The sequence below is a fragment of the Daktulosphaira vitifoliae genome, unplaced genomic scaffold (genome assembly GCF_025091365.1).
Source record: "Daktulosphaira vitifoliae isolate Bord-2020 unplaced genomic scaffold, ASM2509136v1 Scaffold_2, whole genome shotgun sequence".
Lineage (NCBI taxonomy): Eukaryota > Metazoa > Arthropoda > Insecta > Hemiptera > Phylloxeridae > Daktulosphaira > Daktulosphaira vitifoliae.
In genome coordinates, this window is record NW_026099573.1 from 30,170,261 (window position 1) to 30,194,391 (window position 24,131).

General features: G+C 24.4%; 2 protein-coding genes across 2 annotated transcripts in view; both read right to left on the reverse strand.

The window, feature by feature from the left end:
* The window catches only part of LOC126897246 (limbic system-associated membrane protein-like), a 228,785-nt gene extending 212,025 nt beyond the window's left edge, over nucleotides 1-16,760 (reverse strand). Inside the window, exon 1 of the mRNA XM_050670713.1 lies at nucleotides 16,249-16,760. Coding sequence (XP_050526670.1) covers nucleotides 16,249-16,333 — 85 coding nt within the window. The 5' untranslated portion in view covers nucleotides 16,334-16,760. The remainder of the gene's footprint in view (nucleotides 1-16,248) is intronic.
* A 4,351-nt stretch (nucleotides 16,761-21,111) lies between these two features.
* LOC126898111 (serine/threonine-protein phosphatase 2A regulatory subunit pptr-1-like) lies at nucleotides 21,112-23,582 on the reverse strand. The gene is made up of 3 exons (XM_050672060.1): nucleotides 23,260-23,582; nucleotides 22,336-22,790; nucleotides 21,112-21,462 (listed from the first exon to the last, which is right to left on the reverse strand). The coding sequence occupies exons 1-3, from the start codon at nucleotides 23,405-23,407 to the stop codon at nucleotides 21,112-21,114; spliced, it is 954 nt and encodes a 317-aa protein (XP_050528017.1). The 5' UTR covers nucleotides 23,408-23,582.
* Between the last annotated feature and the right edge of the window lie 549 nt (nucleotides 23,583-24,131).

The window sequence follows — 24,131 nt, forward strand, 5'->3', positions numbered from 1 at the left end:
GAGTATAACATTAAGAAATCTAAAGGTACTTATAAAAATGAATGGAACTGTGTGATGCGATAGAAATTATTATTTTTGTTTTCGATTTATTGCTTTTCAACGAAAACCTCAGTTTTCAAAGTCATTATGTTATAGATTTGATTGATATCGGAAACACCTCGTGGACTGACTGCGCGGTGAAATCACTCACCATAATAATACTCTTTAGTTTAAAAGTGCAAAATTGATAGTGTACGGGTTAGGAATCCATAAACAGTCCGCAAAACAAATAAATACAGAGCTTTAATGGAACTATTGAAATGTTATTCCGCTATAGCAAAGCGGTTTTATATTTATCAAAAATATAACTTATATTTGACGAATTCAGCTTTTGATTAATTATTTAAATAAAAATAATTTTCCGAAGAAAACAAAAGTTAATTAAGTCGCGTTGTTTGAAATCATATAATCAGAAAAGCTGTAGTGAAAGTATTAAGACTAAATTAGTTCATTTATACAACTAGGTTGGTTTTAAGTAGAAAACTAAGGATTAAATTCTGCATCTTGCTGTTCAATATATTTTATAATAATAAGAAGTATATATAATGCATAAGTGTAATTCACTGAAAATAATAATTCCATGATTTTTGAAGAGAACTTAGTTTTGTAGATCTAAAATGAAAACGCATTGAAAATAATTACTAGATTATAAACATTTTTTTTGTACATTATTAAGTAATAATGATTCGGAATATTATACGGATTTTTTAAATTGTTCATAAATTAAAACTAAAACTTTAAAACATAAAATCACTTAACGTCTAAATTAACATTATTCGATTGAAGAACAAGAAAAAGCAAAGCATTTTAGTAATAATATATTAATTAATACAAATATTTTCATCTTAGTGCAAACAACAATAAAATAGTTAAAGTTATCTCAAATGTAATTTAACGTGTTTAATTATGTAACATTATTTCCTTAAAAATTTGACCAATATTATTATAGTTGAGAATAAATACCTGAGAAAAAATGCAGATTATATGTAAATAAAAATTTGGTTAGTTAACAACAAATAACATTTCTATTTATTATGTGAAAATCAGATTTAAATTCAAAAAATATATAAAAGTATAAATCTATCAAATAACTACTAAACTAACAAAAAAAAAAAGTATATGAAATTGCGAGGAAACCAAAAGAACATACAGTTTCATAATTTAAACAAGGCCCCAATCGCACTTAAAAATATTCATACAAATGTACTATACAGTTTTTCATCAATAGATTTATAAGAAAACATAATAGACAATTCAATAAGATCAAAGTTCAACCGATCACTTTCTTTTTCATTAATTAATCAATTATTTAGATATTTAATTATCTAGAAAATTTAATGTTCTCGACGCTGATTATAACATGTTTCGTAAAAAAAAATTAAACGCGATTAATTAAATATTCCAGTTTTAACATCTAAAACTATAATTTTATGGTTTCTTTTTAATGTGTGACGATTATCATATAAAAGGAGAAGGATAATACGGTTTCACTGTAATTAGGAAAATGTTACGAAACGATGTTCGATAATACAGAGCAAAATGAGATGTGTATGACTAGATTATGTAAGTCTGTGTGATATACCTAGTCGTGCTAATTGTAATTTTACCTTACCTGAAATCTATTAAAACCTTTTCTCCGAGTAAATTTATTACGTTTCCAGACATCACCTTTCCACACGTTGACCAAATATACTACAGAATTATGCAACAATTAAATAATACTCATTTTAAACATACCCCGGCCGTTTTATTGGACTTTACTATCCTGTTTCTTACATTCAAAATTATACTTTTTTTTTGCTATTATCTAGTATTAGATACAGAATATTCTCATTCACGCTATCTATTCTGCTAAACTATCAATGAAGCAATTGTTACTTAAAATGAATGAGGGGTTAAAAATATTTGATTGCTAAAAACCGTTAAATGATAAAATTTTATAGAATTGATAACGTTGTATAAAAGTGAATTAAAAAGAAAATCAGTGGTTACCAATAATAATCTCACTAATTAATTCGGGAATAACATTTCATCTTACTCATTAATACTTCAAATAGTTTCAAAAATAAAATAAAGATTTTTATAATGTATAATGTATTGTGAATAACACCTCTGCTAACTCATATTGAGCATTATTTATATTAATGTTTTATATAATTTAAAAGGTTACTGTTGTGGGTTAGTTTTCTCAAAGTTTAGTTTTTTTTGCAAAAAGAAAAAAATATATATACGTTTATAATACGTTTATTCTAAAGCCATACAACTACTTTGTGACATACCTAAAAATTTTAGGTTAGTAAATTACATTTACTATGACAACTGTTGAAAAATCTTAAATGTTTTTTCTAATATTTTTTAGTGCATGAAATATGATATTATAAAAAAAAAACTTTAATTTAATAATTATAAAAATTATCAACATTATATAAGTATGATGGTAATTCGACAATCAAAATACTCTTCTACGATCATCAATAAGCAAGACAAATTTGTTATTATTTACATTTTAAAAGATTTTTTGTTAAATATCTAACATAATAACTAAATAAAAATCATGTTATCGAAATTTTTATTTAAATAAAAATTAAAAAAAAATTTTTATGTGAACCAAAATATTATTTTATGGAATTATTTTTATCATTATTATTATTTATATTTTTATGATTTTTTTTTTGTTTATCTATACTCAACACTGATATTAAGACACTAATTTGTCTCGAAAAAGCCAAATTTATAATAAGTGTGACTTATTTGAGACATATTTACAAAATGACTAATAATTGATCTATTACAATTATATGTTATTTAGTTTTCAGCTCAAAGCCCTACTTGATTTCAGAATTCATTATTAATTAATTTATTCATTTACTTATTTACATATTACACAACAGTATCTACTGTTAATAAATATATAACATGAATAATTATACTACCAACGAGAATAACTAGGATATAAGATATTAAACTTACAATTGAAAAAAAAAATGTTATGTACAATTTCCCAATTTACAAAATTGACGGATATTTCATGAGTTAACTCAGATATGTCCTATATTACCTTTTCGTTAATTTAAAAAAAAAAGTATACACTTAAGTATTTACGTTCGCTTTCCTAATTAGAAGACAGGAATTTATTCTTTTAGAATGTCTATAAATTTATTTATGATTTTAAAAAACGGTAGCACAGTGGGGTCGAGGCACAGTGTAGACAAGGCATAGATGGGACAAGTATAGATGATATTTGACAGTGATTTAAATCACTATCATAAGAAACGCTTCGATGCAAATCTGTAGATAGTATTTCATTTTAAAAAAAAATTTGTTAAAATAGCATATTTTTGAATACGGTAGCCGTTTGCGTATAGAAGATAGATCGTCGGGACAAATTTTTTGTTTTCATTTTGTAGTACATAAAATAAGCTTTAATTTGATATATGTTTAAAGGACGCAGTATTTCCGGAACATTTTCAAAAATTAAGTTGAAAAAGTTATTTTTTGTAAAAAAGTTACTATTTTAAATCCCCCCAGTGAACAGAATAAGTGGTAGATTTCCAAAAAAAATTATATCAAATGAAAGGGAAATATCTAAGGTTTTAATACAAAAAAATATTATTTTTATTTGTTAATTTTTGAAAAAGTTATGGCAGTTTTAAGCACAAAAAACATCCCGATAAAAGGTAATTTTTATCGCAATCATTACATTTTTTTTTAATTTTCGACAGCCATTTGCACATAGAAGATAGATCGTCGGGACAAATTTTTTTTTTTCATTTTGTAGTACATAAAATAAGCTTTAATTTTATATATGTTTAAAGGACGCAGTATTTCCGGAACATTTTCAAAAATTAAGTTGAAAAAGTTATTTTTTGTAAAAAAGTTACTATTTTAAATCCTCCCAGTGAGCAGAATAAGTGTTAGATTTTCAAAAAAAATTATATCAAATGAAAGGGAAATATCTAAGGTTTCAATACAAAAAAATATTATTTTTATTTGTTCATTTTTGAAAAAGTTATGGCAGTTTTAAGTACAAAAAACATCCCGATAAAATGTAATTTTTATCGCAAACATTACATTTTTTTTTAAATTTTCGACAGCCATTTGCACATAGAAGATAAGATGTCGGGACAAATTTTTTTTTTTCATTTGATAGTATATAACATAACCTTTGATTTGATATATGTTTAAAGGACGCAGTATTTCCGGAACATTTTCAAAAGTTCAGTTGAAAAAGATCTATGTTTTTTACAATATTTTAAGTTTTGAACGCCCCCTATATAAGGGGAAATTGTCCAATTTTAATAAAAAGTATGTCAAATGAAAGATGTACTTATAATGTATTTAGAAAAAAAAAATTTGTGCTGATATATACATTTTTCAAAAAGTTATAGCATTTTTAAGTTGAAAATTTAAAATCGAAAATCGAAAATTTTAACACAAAAATAGTGTTTTTTTAACTACGGCAGCCGTTTAAATGTAGAAAAAAAAGTGTCGGGACAAATTTTTTTTTTTCATTTTGTAGTACATAAAATAAGCTTTAATTTGATATATGTTTAAAGGACGCAGTCTTTCCGGAACATTTTCAAAAATTAAGTTGAAAAAATTAATTTTTGTAAAAAAGTTGCCATTTTAAATCCCCCCCAATGAGCAGGTTAAGTGATAGATTTTCAAAAAAATGATATCAAATGAAAGGTAAATATCTAAGGTTTTAGTATAAAAAAAAATTATGTTGATTTGTTGATTTTTCAAAAAGTTATGGAAGTTTTAAGAAAAAAAAGTGAAAAAATTTCGAAAATTAGCGATTTTTAAATTTGTAATTTTTTTGGATATTTCCCCCATTTGCGGGGAACGAGGGAATTTTTTTCAATTTTTAAGGGTAATGTCTTCAACTAGATACGATTTGTGATCTTTTGACGTATTTTTGAAAGAAATCGGTCCAGTGAGAGCTGAGAAAAAGTGGCAACAGACATAAAAAAAAAAAAAACACATCATAGTAAAATTAATACCTTCTCCGCTTCGTATCGAAGCTAATAGTATGTCATTAGTAGAGCATTACTATAGTTAAATAAATATATTTTTTACTAAATAAAAATAATAACTACACAGATTAATAATAAGTAATATGTGCAAGGATTTGTTATAAAGCCACTCTGTCATAAATGACTAATATACCGATTTTGAAGTATTACCTATATTATCTCAATGTTAGTTAATAGTTATTCATTTCAATGACATTGACGATACTACGTTCATTAGTTAGTAAAGTTTCTGAATGATATAATATTCAACAGTCTCGTCAATCTTTATATAAATTAGGTATCCAAAGTCTCCATCATTGCTCAAATCATTTTGACGTTTTTGTGGTAAAATAATTCAAGCGATACAATATTGGTCACCAATATTAATAACGGCACTTTTATTTTGGTATGGAGATGAGCTTAAATATCTTTCACTTAAATTCAAAAGTGAATAATTAATTAAAAACTGACGACTAATGTCACATAGAAATATTTTCATAAAATCTTCACAATTATTATTTTTGAAAATAATATAATCGAATTTTTTGTAACAGTTCCTTAGAAAAATACTTTTGTTTGACATTATAAATTATAATTTAAAATAATGCTACAAAAAATTATTCATTGGAATATATTCAAAATGTTAGTAAGAGTCTCTAGCTTTATTTTTATTACTACAAGCTAACAAATTCTAGTATGCTTTATTGTTCTACCGATACATATTTCATTTAAAATGGTTCATAATACTACTATTTGGACTAGGATGTGTAAAATTATTAATAAAATGTAATGGTAGGAACGCTGTATTTTGTATAATAAAATGGTCTAATAAATTATTATACCGTTGTATAGTCGGATGTCAGTTTATCAAAAAAAAAAAACTACCCTATTTTACTTTTTTCAAAATCTTTTCCTTTTTTCCATGTTTGTACAGTAATCCTTATACTCGCGATTTTATCAAAACTTATACGGCACTACAAAAAAGATGTTATCTATAGTTTATTCTATTCGTTGAATCTTCTTGTAAATTCGAAACAATAAAACACCGCAGAGATTTGTCCCGAATTCCACTTGTTGTTTTTAAATCTTATAACATTGCCCTAACTGAAATACCGCGCTAATTCAATCTTTCGTTTTTACCTTCCGTGTTATTGGGTCATATAATTTAATTTAATATTTTATTACATCATTTTAATAATAAGTTGGTTCAGTTGGTGTTTTGTGTATGCATGTACGAATAGTGAATAATATTTGCCCTTATATTTAAACTTCACCAGCAACAACTCATTAAACAAAACAAATCGATACTGGCAGTTTTACATTAACAGCTTGAAATACGATGACTATGTTCGTATAAATATCGTATTATTCCGATAAAATTGATCAATCACTGTCGTAATTTAAAAAAAGAACTTTTTAGTAAGTATTTAGAAACATACAGATGTGTACAGATGAAATTTAGATACATTCTCATCATTATTATTAATAACAAATAGTTTATTTATCCTGAATATATTTAAAGTAAATTTATTAAGCAGCAAAATCGCAATAAATGTTGACTATCTGCTTAAGTTGACAATTTTGTCATTGAAAACATTTAAATATTATAAATAATTTATTAAAAATTTTTTATCAGAATAGATAGTACTTAAAATGCCTATTTTTCTACAACTGCCATATATGTGATGTACATGAATTAAGGCATTACTTCAGGTGAATTGTTTTTAACATTAAAATTAATTTACCATGTTAAGTTGAAGTGGTTCAATAGCAGTGAAAAAATAAATAGTCAAACACTTTAAGACCAGATTAAAATAAAAATGTTTTCTATAGTAAATTGGAAACAATATATATTTCACTTTTTGTTGCAAATTACGTTAACATTTATGATGGCTCCAAAAATTTTCAAAATTAAATGGTAAATAAGTACCCAATGATTACAAATTTACAGGTAAAAAATATTTCTCGTGTCTTAGAACTTTTGAAGAAGTAATAAGTTAGTAAATATCATAAAAGTAAATTTAGTGGCGATATCAGATAAAATTTATTAATATTTTAAGAAGTCAATGATTATTTTTATTTATTTGAATTTAAGTACGTTGAATAATTTTAAAACTTTTTTGTTAGTGATTACAAAAAACTTTTATGCGATTTTTTAAATATTCATGTTGCCTTTCACATTTATTTATCGTTAAATTGTCTAGCTTTTAAATGATACTATATTATAGCATCACTATAATATACTCTATATTATTATAGAAGTACTTTAGACAAGTCCATTTTGTTTTTGCTGAGTGTTTTACTATACAGATTTCCTGCGGGAATTTTATGTTTTTATCAAAAAAATGAGGAACCGCTATATAAGTGCTAGGCTTATGTACAATTCTAACTGGGACAAACATTCTTTACTGTTATATAAATAAACACTTTAAGTCGCCCTATGGTAGAGTTATTGTTGTTATATTATTATTGAAAATGCTTTTGAAAATACTGTAATCACAAACTCCGTATCAAAATATTATTTATTCAGTATATACATATACATGTACAGAGTGGAAAATATCTATTCAACAACTCCTATAACTTTTGTACAATAGATATTTCGTTGTAATTTTTTTTTTAATAATTTATAATATAATATATTATATTCTTTAACTTTTTTTATTGTTAACATTTTTTTTTTAATACATAATTTGAACGTAGTCAAGAATGCATAAATTTATTTTGTTTTTAAATTATAGTGAAATGTTAATTGTATCAAAAGTCATAGGAGTTATCAGTTCCACGATATATATATTTCATTATAAAATATAAATGTAAAGAGTATCTTTATTGCATTTAAATATATAGTATATAACATTAAGAAACTCCGTCATAACATTGCAGTGTATCTTTAGAACTAAACGTAGTACAGCACTGTTAACAAAGAATTAGTTGGTTGGATATTCATTAGACATTGACGATAAACATAATTAATAATAACAATACTTGACAAATAATAATATATATTTTAACGTAAAATGTAACAATTTTTAACCTACAAAAATTAATTTATTAAAAATCAGCGTTAATAGATAAAACATGTATTTAGGTGTCAAACATTTTTGTTAGTTTGTTCTACATTAATGTTCATGTATACTTATTACTTGTTTTTAAAGTGGTCTAGAGAAAACTTACAATAAAATAAATAATTTTGTTGTAAATATTATAGATATTATATAATTCTTTTTGTACAATTTTATAAAATCTTGATTGAATAGAACTTGAAACTGGGTAAATACCTACAATAACAGCAAGCAAGGCCTTTTTATAAAAAATATTATAAATACTGGTGTATTGTGACAGTTTCCATTGTACAAACAGTACTGTATACTTGATAATAATACTGACTAGTCATGAATTGATTGAGGAACATAATTATTTCGATGTTATACTTTTTAAAAAGCAAAAGGGAGAGGTAGATTTTAAGAGACCCACAACGATTCTCTTTCAAATTATGTGATAAAACACGTGCCTTATTGTGAAATAATTTTTTTTGTGTAGCCTCCAAAGTGTCTCTTTAAAGTTAATTGAACTGCTCGAATAGCGGTAAAGTATAGACAAAATTAAAAATAAATGAACTTCCTTCAATTTTATGCAATATAATTCCTGCTAGATTTTACAATTTCAGCTCATTAAAAGACAATTTCATGCGTAATAATTAATTTTATAGCAAAGTAATTTTTACTTTGTCAGTTAATTATTTTAATTACCTATTTATTAAAATTTAATGAATAAAAATATTAACCAGTATGTAACAATATAAAGTTATTTAATTAACTTAAAACATATAGTATTAAGAAATTGAAAATTATTGTATTTCATTTTGAAGTAACAGTACATACTGCTTACTTTAAAGATAAAACTTATAGAGCCGCTGTGAGCTTAAAAGGATTTTAGATGTTAGACTATAGTGTTTAGCAAGTAAAAAGTTATGGCAAACGTTTCTGTAGGTATACATGAACACTAATAAGCTGAAAATAGAAAATTGTTGGATCCTAAATTTTGACTCTTCAACCTACCTTTCATTATAGTTAAGTGATAGTCTTTCACTAATAATTGTATTAATGATCAGAGCCATTCTAAAAGAGTATGGTGTGAGGATTCCTCCTCCTAATCGTCAATATTTAATCGTTTTAGGCTGCAATTTTTCGATACACAGAGTAAAATTATAGTAACCCACTCAATTACTAGCAAAAATATAAAATATAAATATTTACAATATAAATACAAAATTTAAAAAAATAATAATTTTTTAATTACATATATTTCTTAATTTATCAGTTATTAATTTTTTTTTTATCATACCTCATAAGAATGTCAACATTATTTTTTTTAATGACAGCATATATATATAAATATATATTTAACTAATTCATAATGTAGGTAATTATCTAACTAAAAAAATAACGGACCGATACAACTTCTTAACTAGTATTTTAGAAATTATAAACATTTTTATGCCAGTACGGGAAGAATGTGACCAAAATATGTCGTACGATAGAAAAAGTGCTTCTCCCCCAGACTATATTTTAAAATTGTTTCAACTCTCAAATTACAGTCCAAAAATTATTAACTAGCCGATATCATCTTAATTAGATAATTTCCTAACTTATTAGTTCTTTCAATATATTCGATACCATTTAAAAATATAGAGTTTATAACTCTTTTAATGTATAAAGGGATAAACTAAAAATTACTTAATAACTGGTAAATATATGTAACTAAAAATCAAAAAATTACTTTTTAACTATTGTACTTATGTTCACCTTCTTCCTTGTATTTTATTGCTTTGGTGCTGCCAATGGTAATAAATAACGATGTAATGTTATAATACATACACCACTCATTATTCAGTAATATATAAATTGTCTATTAAAATTAAATATATATTAATATTCATGTCAATCTTTTAAACTACTCCAAGAAATAAGTATAAAAATTTATTGATACAAATGTAATGTAATAATTAAATAAATGAGGAATTCTTTAGTTTTGACAAATCATCTATTTTAAATAAAATAATATGTAATAACTAACACATTCGAGTAATAAACAGATAAAAGTAAAAGATCGTGACCCTTCTTGCACATATAGATGGATTAAATTTAATATAATAGGGCACAAAAATTACCACTTCAGTTCACTACTCCTTCACTGTATGATCTTTCAACAAGTGCAAGAAGTGGCTTGGCATACATTAAAAATTCACAAAAAAGTCGAAGTATATTTATTTTCAACGTTGCTTCAAACATCACAAAGGTAAATTTACATTTCACAGAAGATTTATGAGGTATAAAGTTAAGTAAAATTAGTACATAAATTAAGTAGGAATCTGAAAAATTAAGTGATTACTAAAATACAATATTGTTTAAATAAATAATATCGATAACGTTTGTACAAAGTTAACTAGCCAAGTCCAATCTTTAAGTGAGTTACCTGTGTGGTCAACACAAAAGAAGACTCACTTGCCAACTTGTGGTTCATATACTACTTGAGGTATTTATTGAAACGACTCATAGTTGGCTAAGCTTAAATAACTACTGGTATGAATGGCGTTTTTGATACTTAAAGTGTAATAATTAATCACAATAATTTCTATTTTAAATTATTATTATATTAATAAATTTTTAAACATCACTTTGTTTTTTTATATTTTACATTTAGAAGCTAAAATAATATAAACATTTTGACTTAAATATTGACTTTATGTAAAAAAAAATTTCAGTTCAATAATTAAACAGAAATAATATGTTTCATATTAGGCTCAACAATTTTTCCGGATATGTTTGATTTTGAAAAGTTTTTTACATATTTAATAATAAATTAATTCGATTAGGCATTTTATTAAAAGTATATACGTGAAGCCTGTAGGAAATGTTACATATGATACAGACTACATTGTAACTTTATCAAACGAAATTTAGTTTATATAATTCGTATCTTTAAAGTATATTTTGTGTTTTTTAATAATTGTACGCTTGTAATAAATCTATTCGTATATTCAAATATTCGTATTCAACAACACACAGCCGTAAGGGATTCTTTCTTCTTATTGTAACAGAAAACTTAATTTCAAAAGAGTCTTTCAAATGAAAACAAACTGTATGTTTATACAATACAAGAAAATTCCTTTTAACAATCTATTGAAACTACATTCGACAACAGGTAAAAATAAAATCCTATATTGTTAATTTTATTGAACACGGTAAAATTTATGCTGATTTTGCAGTATGTTTTGGAGAGTGTATGGAGTTTGTCAAACGAGATACAATATCGCAACGAATTTGAAAAATAAAACGAAAAAAGTTGATTTGCATTTAGTATAAGCGATAAATGTTTGTTAGAAAATTAAGACAATAGTAACGATGATCAACTAACCGGTCCATTATTTTATTGCTTAAAACACAAAATATTTTTAAAATAATAATATCTTTGAAAAAATATTTTACTTTACATTATGAAAATGTTTAAGATCCAGTTAAAATTTTAATTTGAAATCTATCTTATTATTTTTGATGCAAAAAATATGTGCTTTAGATATTACAATAATTAGTTGTTTTATTATTACATTCTAAAATGATTCTCTATATAAGTTGAAAGAGTATTTTACCATGTTCTACTTCATCAAAGTGCGACTATAATTCTCTTACCATTGTAAATATTTAACATTTAACTTTAAAATTATTGGTCTTTTATCAAAAATAAAACAGAATTTTTTTTCATGACTAAACTCACAAATATTCACAAAATATCAATCTACAAGTTTCATTTGAATTATACCATTTTCGCACAAAATATTTACAAGCTACTACCATAATACTATTTAATGGAAAAAATACTATGGTTATTTTATAGACATAATATAAATTTTATATCATGTCTGTGGGCAGAACTTATTAACCACCCGTATACAACCCAGGCAATATTGGGTAAATTACATTTTCGGTAATCAAATTAAATTACAAATTACTCAATCAATTATGAATTATTAACTAATAAAAAAATAATTATTTCTTTGTATTATTTTATATAATTTATTATATGGATTATAATCAATATAATAAATAATGAAGTTACATTAATTTTAAAAAGTAACTTAATTATAGTGGAAATTTATTTATTTTTTATTTATCTATTAAATATGAAATTTATTTGAGTTAAATCACTTATATCAGTAAAACCTCTAATGAAACTTCAGTTAAGGTACACGTTAAATTTTTAACTGACAAGCTATTACGAAAACATTTTGCGAATATTTGACACTCATTTTGATATACTATAAACAAAGATAAAAAATTCAACAATAATTGTTATAATTAACATAGAACTACAAATAGAGGAATACATATCATTATACTCTTTATAAATACGCTTTTTATTTCACTAGATTCGTTTATTTAAATTGTAAAATAAAAATATAAGAGTAAAATTAATGTAATACTTATTATATAATAAAATACTAAAAAATTAGCTAATGTTGAAAAAATTACTTGAATGTGTCTGATAATCAATTTTTTTTTCTTTGTTATAAATTTGTTATAAAGGAAATATATTAACCGCTCTATGCTTGAAATTTATACTGTGAATACTTAAAATTATTTTAAAAAATACCTATTAAAAGTATTTATATTAGAATATAGAATACGTATTTTCAATATATTTTCGATTTAGTATTGAATGCATACAAAATGCAAATTTTGAGTTTTTTAACATGTATGTGAGTACATTATTTTTGTTTAGCTCTTGGCTCTGGGATTCTTATCACAGAAATTTCCCCTAAATATGCCTTTAAAGATTACTATATGATTCGCCATTAGTTCATTGTTTTATTTTTAAAAAATTTCAATTAAAAGAAAGTTATTTAATATATTTTATAAACAGTATAAAAGTACAAACAGAATGTACGTTGAGTTAAATATACCCGAAACACTAAGACAAATAAAACGAAAGATAAAATTATTATATACATTTTTCCATATGTGTTTATATAAATACTTACGTAAAAAATTTTTTAATGTGAATGTTCACTTTAAGCTCACAAATACAACAGTATAAAAAACTCGTCCGCTTAATTTGAAAAAATATTGAAAATGTGACAGTTGTGACGCGGAACAGTCTAACAGATGATTTATTGTTTTTTAAATGAACAACACACCGTAACTATGCCAAACAGAGTAAAATGTGTCTAAAGGGATTTTGGTTTTTAACGTTTTTAATTTTCTTCATTCATCGATCACAGGTATTAAGGTGACGCAAATCACACAGTGGTACAATGAATGTACATAAAATATATCAAAAATAAAACCGTGTCTTTAGTAATGCGCATAATTGATTGCACTATACTCTTATAAAATTCCATACATTTTGTTTGCAAATTAATAGTTGATTATATATTTTTCCTTCAAGGTTTATAGTTTTATTTTGATTTTAGGATGGTTAGTCACATATTATTCTAAGACCTATAAAAAAATGTATGAACAAAAATTGATATTTTTAATCATTTTATAATAATACGAAAATAGAATACGAGTATGTTTGAACATTTCTAATATAACATATGATTTACTATTTTGTAGTAAAATATTGTATGGGTTATTTTTTTCAATAAACTTTACGTCCGAGTTTTTATTTAATAATTCAATCATAGCTTTCAAAACGATTTCTAAAACAAAAGTTAGAATTTTTTTACTTTATATGTATTACATAAAAGTAATACATGAAAGTTGAGTAATATTGTAGTCATCAATCATGAAATGTAAGTCAGGAAAAAGGGATTCTATTATGAGTACACTAAAAGAAGCACAAATTAAATTTAATACTTTGATTTAAACGCTTGAACAAGTTGTTGATCTTCAGGTTAAACATTCAAAAGAAGTACGTCATGGCTATATAATGCCTTGTCGTGGTAATTATTTAATTAATAAATCATACAATGTCTAAAACTAAATTTCAGTCGGTCTTAACAAGTAAAAACCTACCGTGTTACAAAGTTTTATACATTATATTACCTATTTATAGCGATTATTTTATAAACAAATTATAAAATAAAAACGGTTTTTATGATTGTTATAAATTGCAATTTTTACGGTTATAAAAACAACAATACTTCATTATAAATATAGTTTATTGATTTGGAAAACAACTTCGCATAATACTCTGTAGAAATATCCGTTAAAATTGATCCGGTAATATCATTTATAATTCAAATTTATTGATAATCGCATAGCAATATTTAAAATTTGGATATAAACAAAGAAAACATTAAGTATACAATATGACTGATAAAAAAATATATACGGTTAATCTAACAATACTATCAAAATTCTGATTGTATCGCAGACATTTTTATTTCATAAAAAGTCAACAAACTTATGAGAAATGAAAAACAATTTGTTTTAATAAATTGAGACTTGAAAAGGTTTTATATGAATCATTTTTAAAACCTTCTTATTGTATATCCTTTTTAATTATTTTCTGTCTATAATTTTCTATAGAAAATATTTGATTAAAATCATTTATTAATAAGTTATATAAAACCTCTAATCGCTCTTATTATATATAAATATACAAATTTTTAAAACACATTACTATATAATTATGAAATGTTATTATTGAACCCTTTAGTTCTCAAATCCCGTAAAAATGTTTATTTATAGTATTTAATTACTAATCTTTTACTATAAATAAGAATACTAAACACTAAGGGTATACAACTACTATAAAATTATTTTTTTCAGTATATTATTTACTTAGTGTGCACTATATATATTGTATTTTGTATAAATTCAAAATTCTACGAAATTCATGGTTAAAAGTACACTGTAAGATATTATATAAAAATGTCCATAAATCATTATGATAATTATTCTACGCACAAGTATTGTAATTTCGACATAAAGTATTGAATATTCATACAAAAATATATAATTTTTATCACTATTTATCCAACACATTCCCTTACATAAAATACATAACTATGTGTTAAAAACTTCTAATACATGTATGTGAAAATTCGGAAATTTTTTTAAAGAGAGTAATTTATAGTATATAAGTCATGCAAGACTATTAGTTTTTATTTTTATAGAAAACTATCATCATTCGTAAATGTTCAGGAAAAATTACTATATTATAATCTTTGTCACGCATGAATTTTATTATTGTAGAGCATTACTGATTAATATCATTAAAAACATTTTTATAGTGCATAAAATGTTTAGGTAAATGCATTTATAAGGGTAAATATAATTATAAATTTAGTTGGGGTAAAACTTACATAAATATACATAAATTATAATAGAAGCAAAGAAGCTAGTAATAAAATATTGAGTTTATATAAATAAAAAGTAAGTTATTTTTTCTAAATTTTAAATTTAAGTTCGATTGAAAAAAATATAGTCAAGTTATAAGTAACTAATTTTTAATAGTAAACAGAGTTAAGTTATTAGTAACTATAAAGAATAATAACTTTTCAACTTAAGTAAGCTAACACAGATTTCTGTTGTCCAATTAAAAGACATATTTTTTTTTTTTAGAGAAGGTAAAAATTCTCTACCATAAAAAATAAACATTTTATAATATACTAAAAAACACTCGAATACCGCAAAATTTATTATTCGTATCTAAGAAATAATCCTCTATGGGTACAAATCATATTTAATTTTAATTTTTTTTCCATTTCTGGATAAAAGTTATTTTATTTAAGTACAATACTGAATAACCTATTAATCGCCATTATTGAACATTCACTTAAGTCGTTAAAAAATAAATTTAAAGTTTCTTATTAAAATAAATTTACTCGACAAAAGAACCAGTTAATGTACCAGTTAAGTTAGTATAAAAAAAAACAACCTAGTAAGATAAAAAGTTAAACTAACTTAAAATTTTAACGTATTGCTGGCCAGACTTGAAGGATAACGACTTAATAAAAGAATATAGTTAATAATTGTTTTTTGATCGAACACAGCAAAAATGTAAAATTGAATAAAATTTATCATTTCTGAATTACATTTTACGGTCGAGGGCTATATTTATTAAATTTTCCATCGCCGTAAAAAAACAGTAATCGGTAAGATTTTACTAGATTGTGTATATTTAATTACTTAATTTTCAGTAATTTTTTTAAGGTTGAATATGTTATAAAAAAAAATCTTACCTTTATATGGATTTATGTACGGTGGCTCAGCCCAAGTCAACACCACGTACATCCAAAGCAGTAAATTTGGAAACAGCAGGTACATGACTGCGCTGCTGAAACCGCTAATGATTGTTGATTTTTAAAATTTTGATGTAGTGATAAACGCAGAAAAATAAAAATCACCAATTTTTTTAAAATTTGGGGTTTTTGTGTTGTTAAAATCGCGATGTCATCCTATGATTACATCGGGTTTGTTGAGTTACGCTGTTTACCGGTGGAAAATATTGTACGCCCACAAATCAGCGGTTTAAAATATAGTAATTGAAAAATACAATCAACACATTAAAATTATACAGAACTAGTTTGGGCTCACAAATTTAGAGTTAATAGGCTATTGGAATCGCACTTAAGTTATTCTTCAGCACCGAGTACTAGTCTAAGTTACTCGCGCGGTATTCGGTCTTGCCACAATCAAACGAGAGGGTGGCAGCGAACGACCGAACAGGGCGAATTCCACGAGGACGACTGACTCGGCGACTGCGACTCGACAAACGACTACCCCAGTGGCGGCGCACGTTTTTATACTCAATAAAAACTCCCAACATAAAAACAATTGTCGCACATACAGTTACTGTTATTATAAAAAAAATTTATAGATTTATTGAAGAAAAATGTCAAACAAAATATTGATATAAGTTCATTTTTCGGGGTATAATTATTTAAATGAAAGGTAATATAAATATCACAGTAATAGCATGACTGGTTAATGAAACGTGGGACAACATCACTTGAGTCATTTAAGTATTTCTACAGAATATACGCTAAAAAAACTATAAAATTAAAAAAACTTAACCTGAATAAATAAATAAATTATACATCCGATTATTATTATTATTACAGGTAGCTTATAAAAATTAAATGGGAACCTAACAATTTAACTTATGCTATTCGATGAAAAATTAACTCGATAAAATTTCGACTAATCGATAACCAGATTTGCAATATTCCATCTAATAAAGTAAATATAATTGTAGGTACCTTTTTACTTTCAAAAATTATCCTTATAAACAACTCTTAATAATATTTTTTTTTTTACAACTAACTTGGTATATATTGTTGTGCATATAAAAATATATTCAGGATATTTTTGTGAAAAAATAATTATTTAATGAAATAATTGGAGGGATCATTAATAATAAATTACACTGTATATATTTATGTTAAATTAAGAGCTTTTAATATAATTTTTTTTTTTGAGTTCAACTTTTAATTAGGATTTCAATAAAAATTATAACAATCACTACCATTATATGAAGGGGAGAGTGCATAGAAATTAAAATAAATATAAATATTCCAAACGTAAAATAATTTACTCAGTCACAGTAATATATAGTTTATTTACAAAAACATTTTTAAAGTTAAATTAATAAACGAGTTTTAGAGTACTTGCGTGTAAAACTACGATACGCTTTTTAGTGCGTGTGAAGCACGCACTTGGTCTCGATTTTTTATGTTACTTAATAATGTTTATGTTACTTTCACCAAGCAACCCAAGTCGCCCTCTATCGGATAGTTTACATGGTAGTACAATTTAGCGTATTATTAAATTTTAATAAATATAAATTTGTATTATTTATATCTTTTTCATTTGAGCCAGCTTAATAATGTAACTCTCTTAATTAAGTTGAGCAAAATAACTATGAAATTTTGAATTGCCCATTTTATCAACAAAAAAAAACCAATCAAATGTTATGTATGATTTGTTATATATTAACAGTTGGGCATACAGTACAGCAGCAGTTGGGATAAGTATAGAACGGTGTCGGTGAGTTGAATCCCAACACTTATTTTATGTATTAATTGATTCTCGGGGCAATTATATAATTTACGAGTTAATTCTCATTACACATATGAATTCATTCCTAAGGTTTAACTTATTAAACGATATGAATAAGTATTTTTTTGTATACATACATATATATATATATATAAATACTCGTTTTTTTTTTTTTTAATTAATAATAATCTCAAAAAATAGAGACGATAGAAAAATGTAATTCCAGATTTGAAATCAAGGCGGTAAATTAGTTTAAAAAAGTAAATTTTCGACTATAGTAAAGATTTCTCTTAGACCAGCGTAATTTATAATTAAAGTAAAAATATTTTCTGAAAAGTTTGACATTAAACCCTTCAAATTTTATACACTTTTACCATAGAAGTAACAAAATATACAACTACTTAATAATTTTTCTATAAAATGTACAATATTAAATGATTGAATATCAATTTCATACTAAATTTAATTATTATCATAAGTATCTATTGATTAGTATTATTCTAATTAATCAAAGAACTAGTTGTCAAGATATAATTAAGGAAATAAGAGTTGATATTGCTTTTGGAATAATCCTCCAATTTTTCTAAATTAAACACTATTTACGTATTTGTATTGAAGCGTTTTTTTATAATAGTGATTTTAACTACTGCTAGATATCATCTATTATTACCCCAACAATAACTCGCCCCCACTGTATCGGTACCTAACTGTGCTTTTTCAAAATATCAAAACTCGAAAATATTTGAAGTACTTGATGAAATAATCAGGTAAGTCCTATTTATTAGAAAAAACGTTTTTGTTAATTATAAATCAAAGTTATTTTTTTTTTACATAATTCGGTGCAAATTGAACTTATACAATATTGAAAATACAATTATTTATAGAAATATTTAAACTAGAAAAAACATTTTACCATTACTTTCAATAAAATAATTTTATAAAAAGCTTCTCCTGAAAATTATTTTAAAATATACTATTCTGTTTGTTATGCTGAGAACTTTATTTACTAAAATATCATTGATAAGACTTAAGTATCACCTAGAACTCATATCCTGTATTTAAATAGCTTGCAGTCATTTAATTTAAAATGAAATTAATTTTTTTTTAAATACATTTTTTACTTTAGTAAAAATAAATTAAATACTCTAAATTTCAACAAGAAAAATATAAATCTAGTTAAAAAAATATTTTGATTATTTTTCATTTAATAATTCATTAGGAAATATTTATTTTATATAATTAGATATTTTGCTGAAATAGAAATCAGTTCTCTTAAAACATTTTAAAATAGTGAGTTTTTAACCCTTTAAAAAAGTTATAGTTCCTTTAATTATAACAAAAATAATACACTCATATATAAAAATACTCCTTCTTAAGTTTTAATTATAAGATTTCATTTTTACAAGTATTAAAATAACTGCATTAGTTATGCTTTGAGATGACACGTATGTCAATTTGAACTCGTGTATTAGTTATAGAACACTTAAACTAAGATACTTGAAACACTTATTACAAATTATTATGATTCTTATTTTTTGTGTCAAAACTTAACAAAATTTATTTTTCGAAATAATTATTAATTCTAAGTCCAATGTAATTAACACAAACTCAAAAAGATTCAACTCAACCCCTAGTTATCTAACATCATAAAACACAATGTGCTCCTTATATCATGAACTACATAATGACCGAAAAATAAAAATTATTTTATTTTTTATTGGTTTCTTATATGTATTTCCATGTTTTTCTCAATTCATTAAATATTTTTTATATTCATCCTTTACATCTTATAAAGGTTTAAATTTTAATTTTTTAATTGGCAATATACATAATTTACCAGGTTATTTAAACGACTGGTCGATAACAACTTTTTCTAGTATTTCAGAAATTATTAATATTTTAAAGTAATAACTGGAGATGAGCTATGAATACTACCATTTTTTACACTAGAAATTTTTGACTTCACTCCTCTAGGTATACAAATGTAAGCTGCCATTTTATAAATTAAAGTTGACACTCTTGGTGTTAAAAGATTAAAAGGGTGAATATTAAAAATAAGGTATAAGGGACGAACATATAAAATATTTTATGATTAATAAATTGAGAAAAACGTGGAACTAAAAGAAAACAATACAATAATTATCAACATTATTTTTATTTTTCGATAAAAAACACATTCTTTATATGAGCACTATTGATTTATTTATAAAGTCATACTAATTCCATTTATATTAAACTTTTAAGTACAAATTTAACGTTAAAAACAGGTTTCTCCATTGGCTTTTTAACTTTTTTACGTTAAAGAATATGGCTCGTAAATTATTCCAACACGTTCACCATAAACTTTCAAATCAATTAAAAAGTTAATAGTATTTTTCATTTTTCATCCAGTAAGTAGGCACCCATTGGAATGTACAAAATTACATTTAACGATCTTAAAACGTTTTTATTTTTAATATTTAAGAATATATATATTACATAATTGAAGATATGTAACAAACATGCCCAATAACTAATAAATATTAAATATTATTATTATAACAACATTTTTTTGTTGAATCAGTCTAGTATACATATTTAATTCGCAAACCTAAGATTAATGAAGCGTATCAACCAATTCGCATTTTTTCGGCATTGAAAAAATGTTATTTATTCTTAAAAAAAATTCACCATCTAATATTATTAACGATTTTCACAATAGATAATCTTCCATTTGTTGGTTAAAATATAATTACAATCGAAAAGTCCCCATTTCGGTTGATACGCTTCTTTAAAACTAGACCCTCGAAGTATAAATTCGTATTCAAGAATAATACAAATATATTTCATAGTAGCATTAATAATTATATATTATTTATGGATATTTTTTCTAGAATAATTTTTATAGATATTCCCTTAACACATTTTTAACATAAATTTGTAACCAATACAAAGTAAATAAACAAAAATATCGTATAACAAACAATGAAAAAAACACTACAAGAGATTATACCTCGATAACAATCTAGAAACTATTAAATATCGTTATAGATTTGTTTAGAATTTTAATTATCGGGAAGATTTCTGTTAGGAAATATTTGATTCCATAACATAATAGCTTGATTTGACAATGCGGTGTTTTCCTTCCCTAACATTACATCAGTTATGAGTGACAATAATCTAGGCTGTAATACCATCCATTCACCTTTATCACACAAAGTGTAAAGCTTTTCCACAAGCTGCATGTATACCAGAGAAAGTTCTTTGTTTTCTCGCCAAAGACGCAACACAGTAATTAAAATTTCCGGTATTAATGTTTTACCACTTTTGTCAATCGCAGCTACACATTCCACCAGTTTAATATTGAACAACACCAGGGATTTGTGACTGATAAGATGAATTATAATTTTCGAAAGCTGCGTTAAAATTTTAATAAACTATTTTATTAAAATATTACAAATTACATTAAAAAAAAATTAAAGACAACATTTTTTTAACATAATTATTGAGCAAATAGTTGCTGACCATTGTTAATTTTTTTTTTTTATATATCTTTAGACAATCTGGAACGAATTTTATGGACGTTTTTAAGTAACCATAAAATCTACAATTTTTTCAATATTCGAATTTTTATGAAATATTTCATTATAGTTATATTGTGCTTTATTAATTTATTATTTATGTAAATACAATTTGTACTCATTATGTGTTAAATTTAATAAATTTTTAAATCAATAATAAATACCAAATTCTCTTATTATTTTGTTATAAATATAAAAACAACTAGAAAAGGCAGAAAAATCTGTGGTCCTTAAAAAATGCTGATATATTAGAAAAAATGATTATAATTTGTATAAAGGAATATGCTATCTGTCATGTGAAAAAAATTACTAGTCAATTTTATTGTCAATATTTTTTTAGTATTTCAAGAATATCAATTTCCGTAAGACGAATGAAATTTTCAATTTGTTTTTGAAAAATTGCTAAAAGTGAGATATCCGATTTTAGAAAATAGCAACAGATATAAAAATATAATAACTAAAAATAAGTTGAAATGGTATTTTATTACCAACCCCGAACAGTCTTTAACCGAATTTAGCAAATTCGTTTGGAAAACTGTTAAATTTTTCATAAAAGTAGATAGTAATTAAATGTAATATTAAACTTTTTAACTAATTTAGGGGTCTTATAAGAAAATGGTTATAGACTTACATATCCAACAAAAATTTCCCTTTTGATTTAATTAATAAAAACTTTACTTCTATATAAAACGTTAAGCAAACACTTACTTCATTTAATGCAGTTTCTGCAATAGAGCTGTAAATGACAGAGTATTTAAGAACGTCCAGCATTTCAGAAATACCATTGTGATATCTTATTTTCCCATAAGCAAAGCTCTCTAACACACAAATAGCTGACTGAAAAATGTATGAACGTAGAAAAGAACAGGTGTCGTGCAAGTATCTTATTGTGTCTCGAACTGCTATCCTTTCAGCAGTTACTGTACTATTTAATCGCTGTATAGTGCTGTCGACAAAGTCTTTATCTAAAAATGGTTGGGCTTTCCGTGGCCGAAACCCATTATGCTTGAGAAAAGCTTGAAACATCTGATAGACCAATTCGGTGTTTTCAAACTCATATAATGTTTCCTTTTTGTCTTTTTTAGTTACAGAATTTGATGAGGAAAAAACATTATTAACAAAAACATTGATTACTAATTCATACACAGTTGCCGAGTAATCAACTGAAAACCAAATTCAAAGGATTTAACATCTATATAACATAAATATTCATACATAAACATTTAGGTATAAATTGTGAGAACATAAATATGTGTATTGTTTTATTAAAAATGCATGTATTTTATTATGGAAAAATAGATTCAATGTTTATTTAAAATGACCGTTTTGATAAAATGTTTATGTATTTAAATGAATAAGGAAATAATTTTTCTCCTTAAAGTTCCGTTAGAGTCCGTACATTGTGTGTAAAGGATAAATATATTGATGCAATTTAAAAATAAAAAATATTTATAACTGTAAAATGATTAAAATTTAATTTCTCCAGAAATTGTTTCTCAATTATACCCAATAAAATATGTTAACAAAAAAAAATACATATCCCTTGTATATAAAATACATGGTAAACCACAAGGCATTTGAGTAAATGAAGTAACTTTACACTTAAATTGTTCAAAATTATGTTCAACTAACTTTCTTGTTTATTATTTGTCCATAACAAATACAGTCCGTCTAATGTCGCTATTTTCGTATCTCTGCGAGTATCGCTTGCCGATAACAACGGCAAACATTTTTTCAATAATTGTAGAATAGTTGCGTTAATATCTAACAAATTTGACATATTGATTCCTTTTGTTTGTGTCAAACAAAAAAAATTTATGAAATTATAACTTAAAAATTATTACCAAATATCCGTTGCCAAGAACATGAAATCATTTATACATTTTTTCGTATTACCGTAAAGTATCAGCTGATGTTTGATGAATGTAACATGGATAATAATTATTAGATAAACATCAAAATGATTAATCGAAAACGATGATTTTATTCCATCGCTGACGTCATCGTAGGTAACTGTGATGAGAAATAGTGACACAAAAATGGATATCGCTAGTGTCTTCAGGTCTCGATCGCTAATTTAAAGTGATACTTATCGCGTACAAGTAAATCAGTGATGAGTTTGCATCGGTGCTATTCATGATACTACATAATTATAATACGAAAATAATTAACAGTAATACTGAAACTTATCATATCGTTAAGTTATATATTGTGTCAGCCATTTTACATTAAAAATGTGTCGATCAGTCACGTAGCGTAACTAGAATTTCATATTTAGGATGGGGTAGTAAAAAACTACAAAATTTCATAATTTGTACTTTTTTTGCTCATCAATTCATTTTAGAAATGAATATTACTGTCAATGGTGAACCTGATCAACCAACCTATGCTTTCCATCACAACGTCACTGATCAATAATTTATAAATTTATTCAACTAAATTTACTGGTTAAGTGGAATGTTTAATAGTATTAGTCAATGATTTTTACTATTTACCATTAAAGT

Bases quoted from the DNA above. Each gene is read 5' to 3' on its own strand.
- LOC126898111 (XM_050672060.1), bottom strand. From the start codon at position 23,407: ATGTCAAATTTGTTAGATATTAACGCAACTATTCTACAATTATTGAAA. The intron at 22,791-23,259 runs GTTAGTTGAACA...TTTGGTTTTCAG, and splicing joins GACAAATAATAAACAAGAAA to TTGATTACTCGGCAACTGTG. The intron at 21,463-22,335 runs GTAAGTGTTTGC...ATTTTAACGCAG, and splicing joins CAGAAACTGCATTAAATGAA to CTTTCGAAAATTATAATTCA.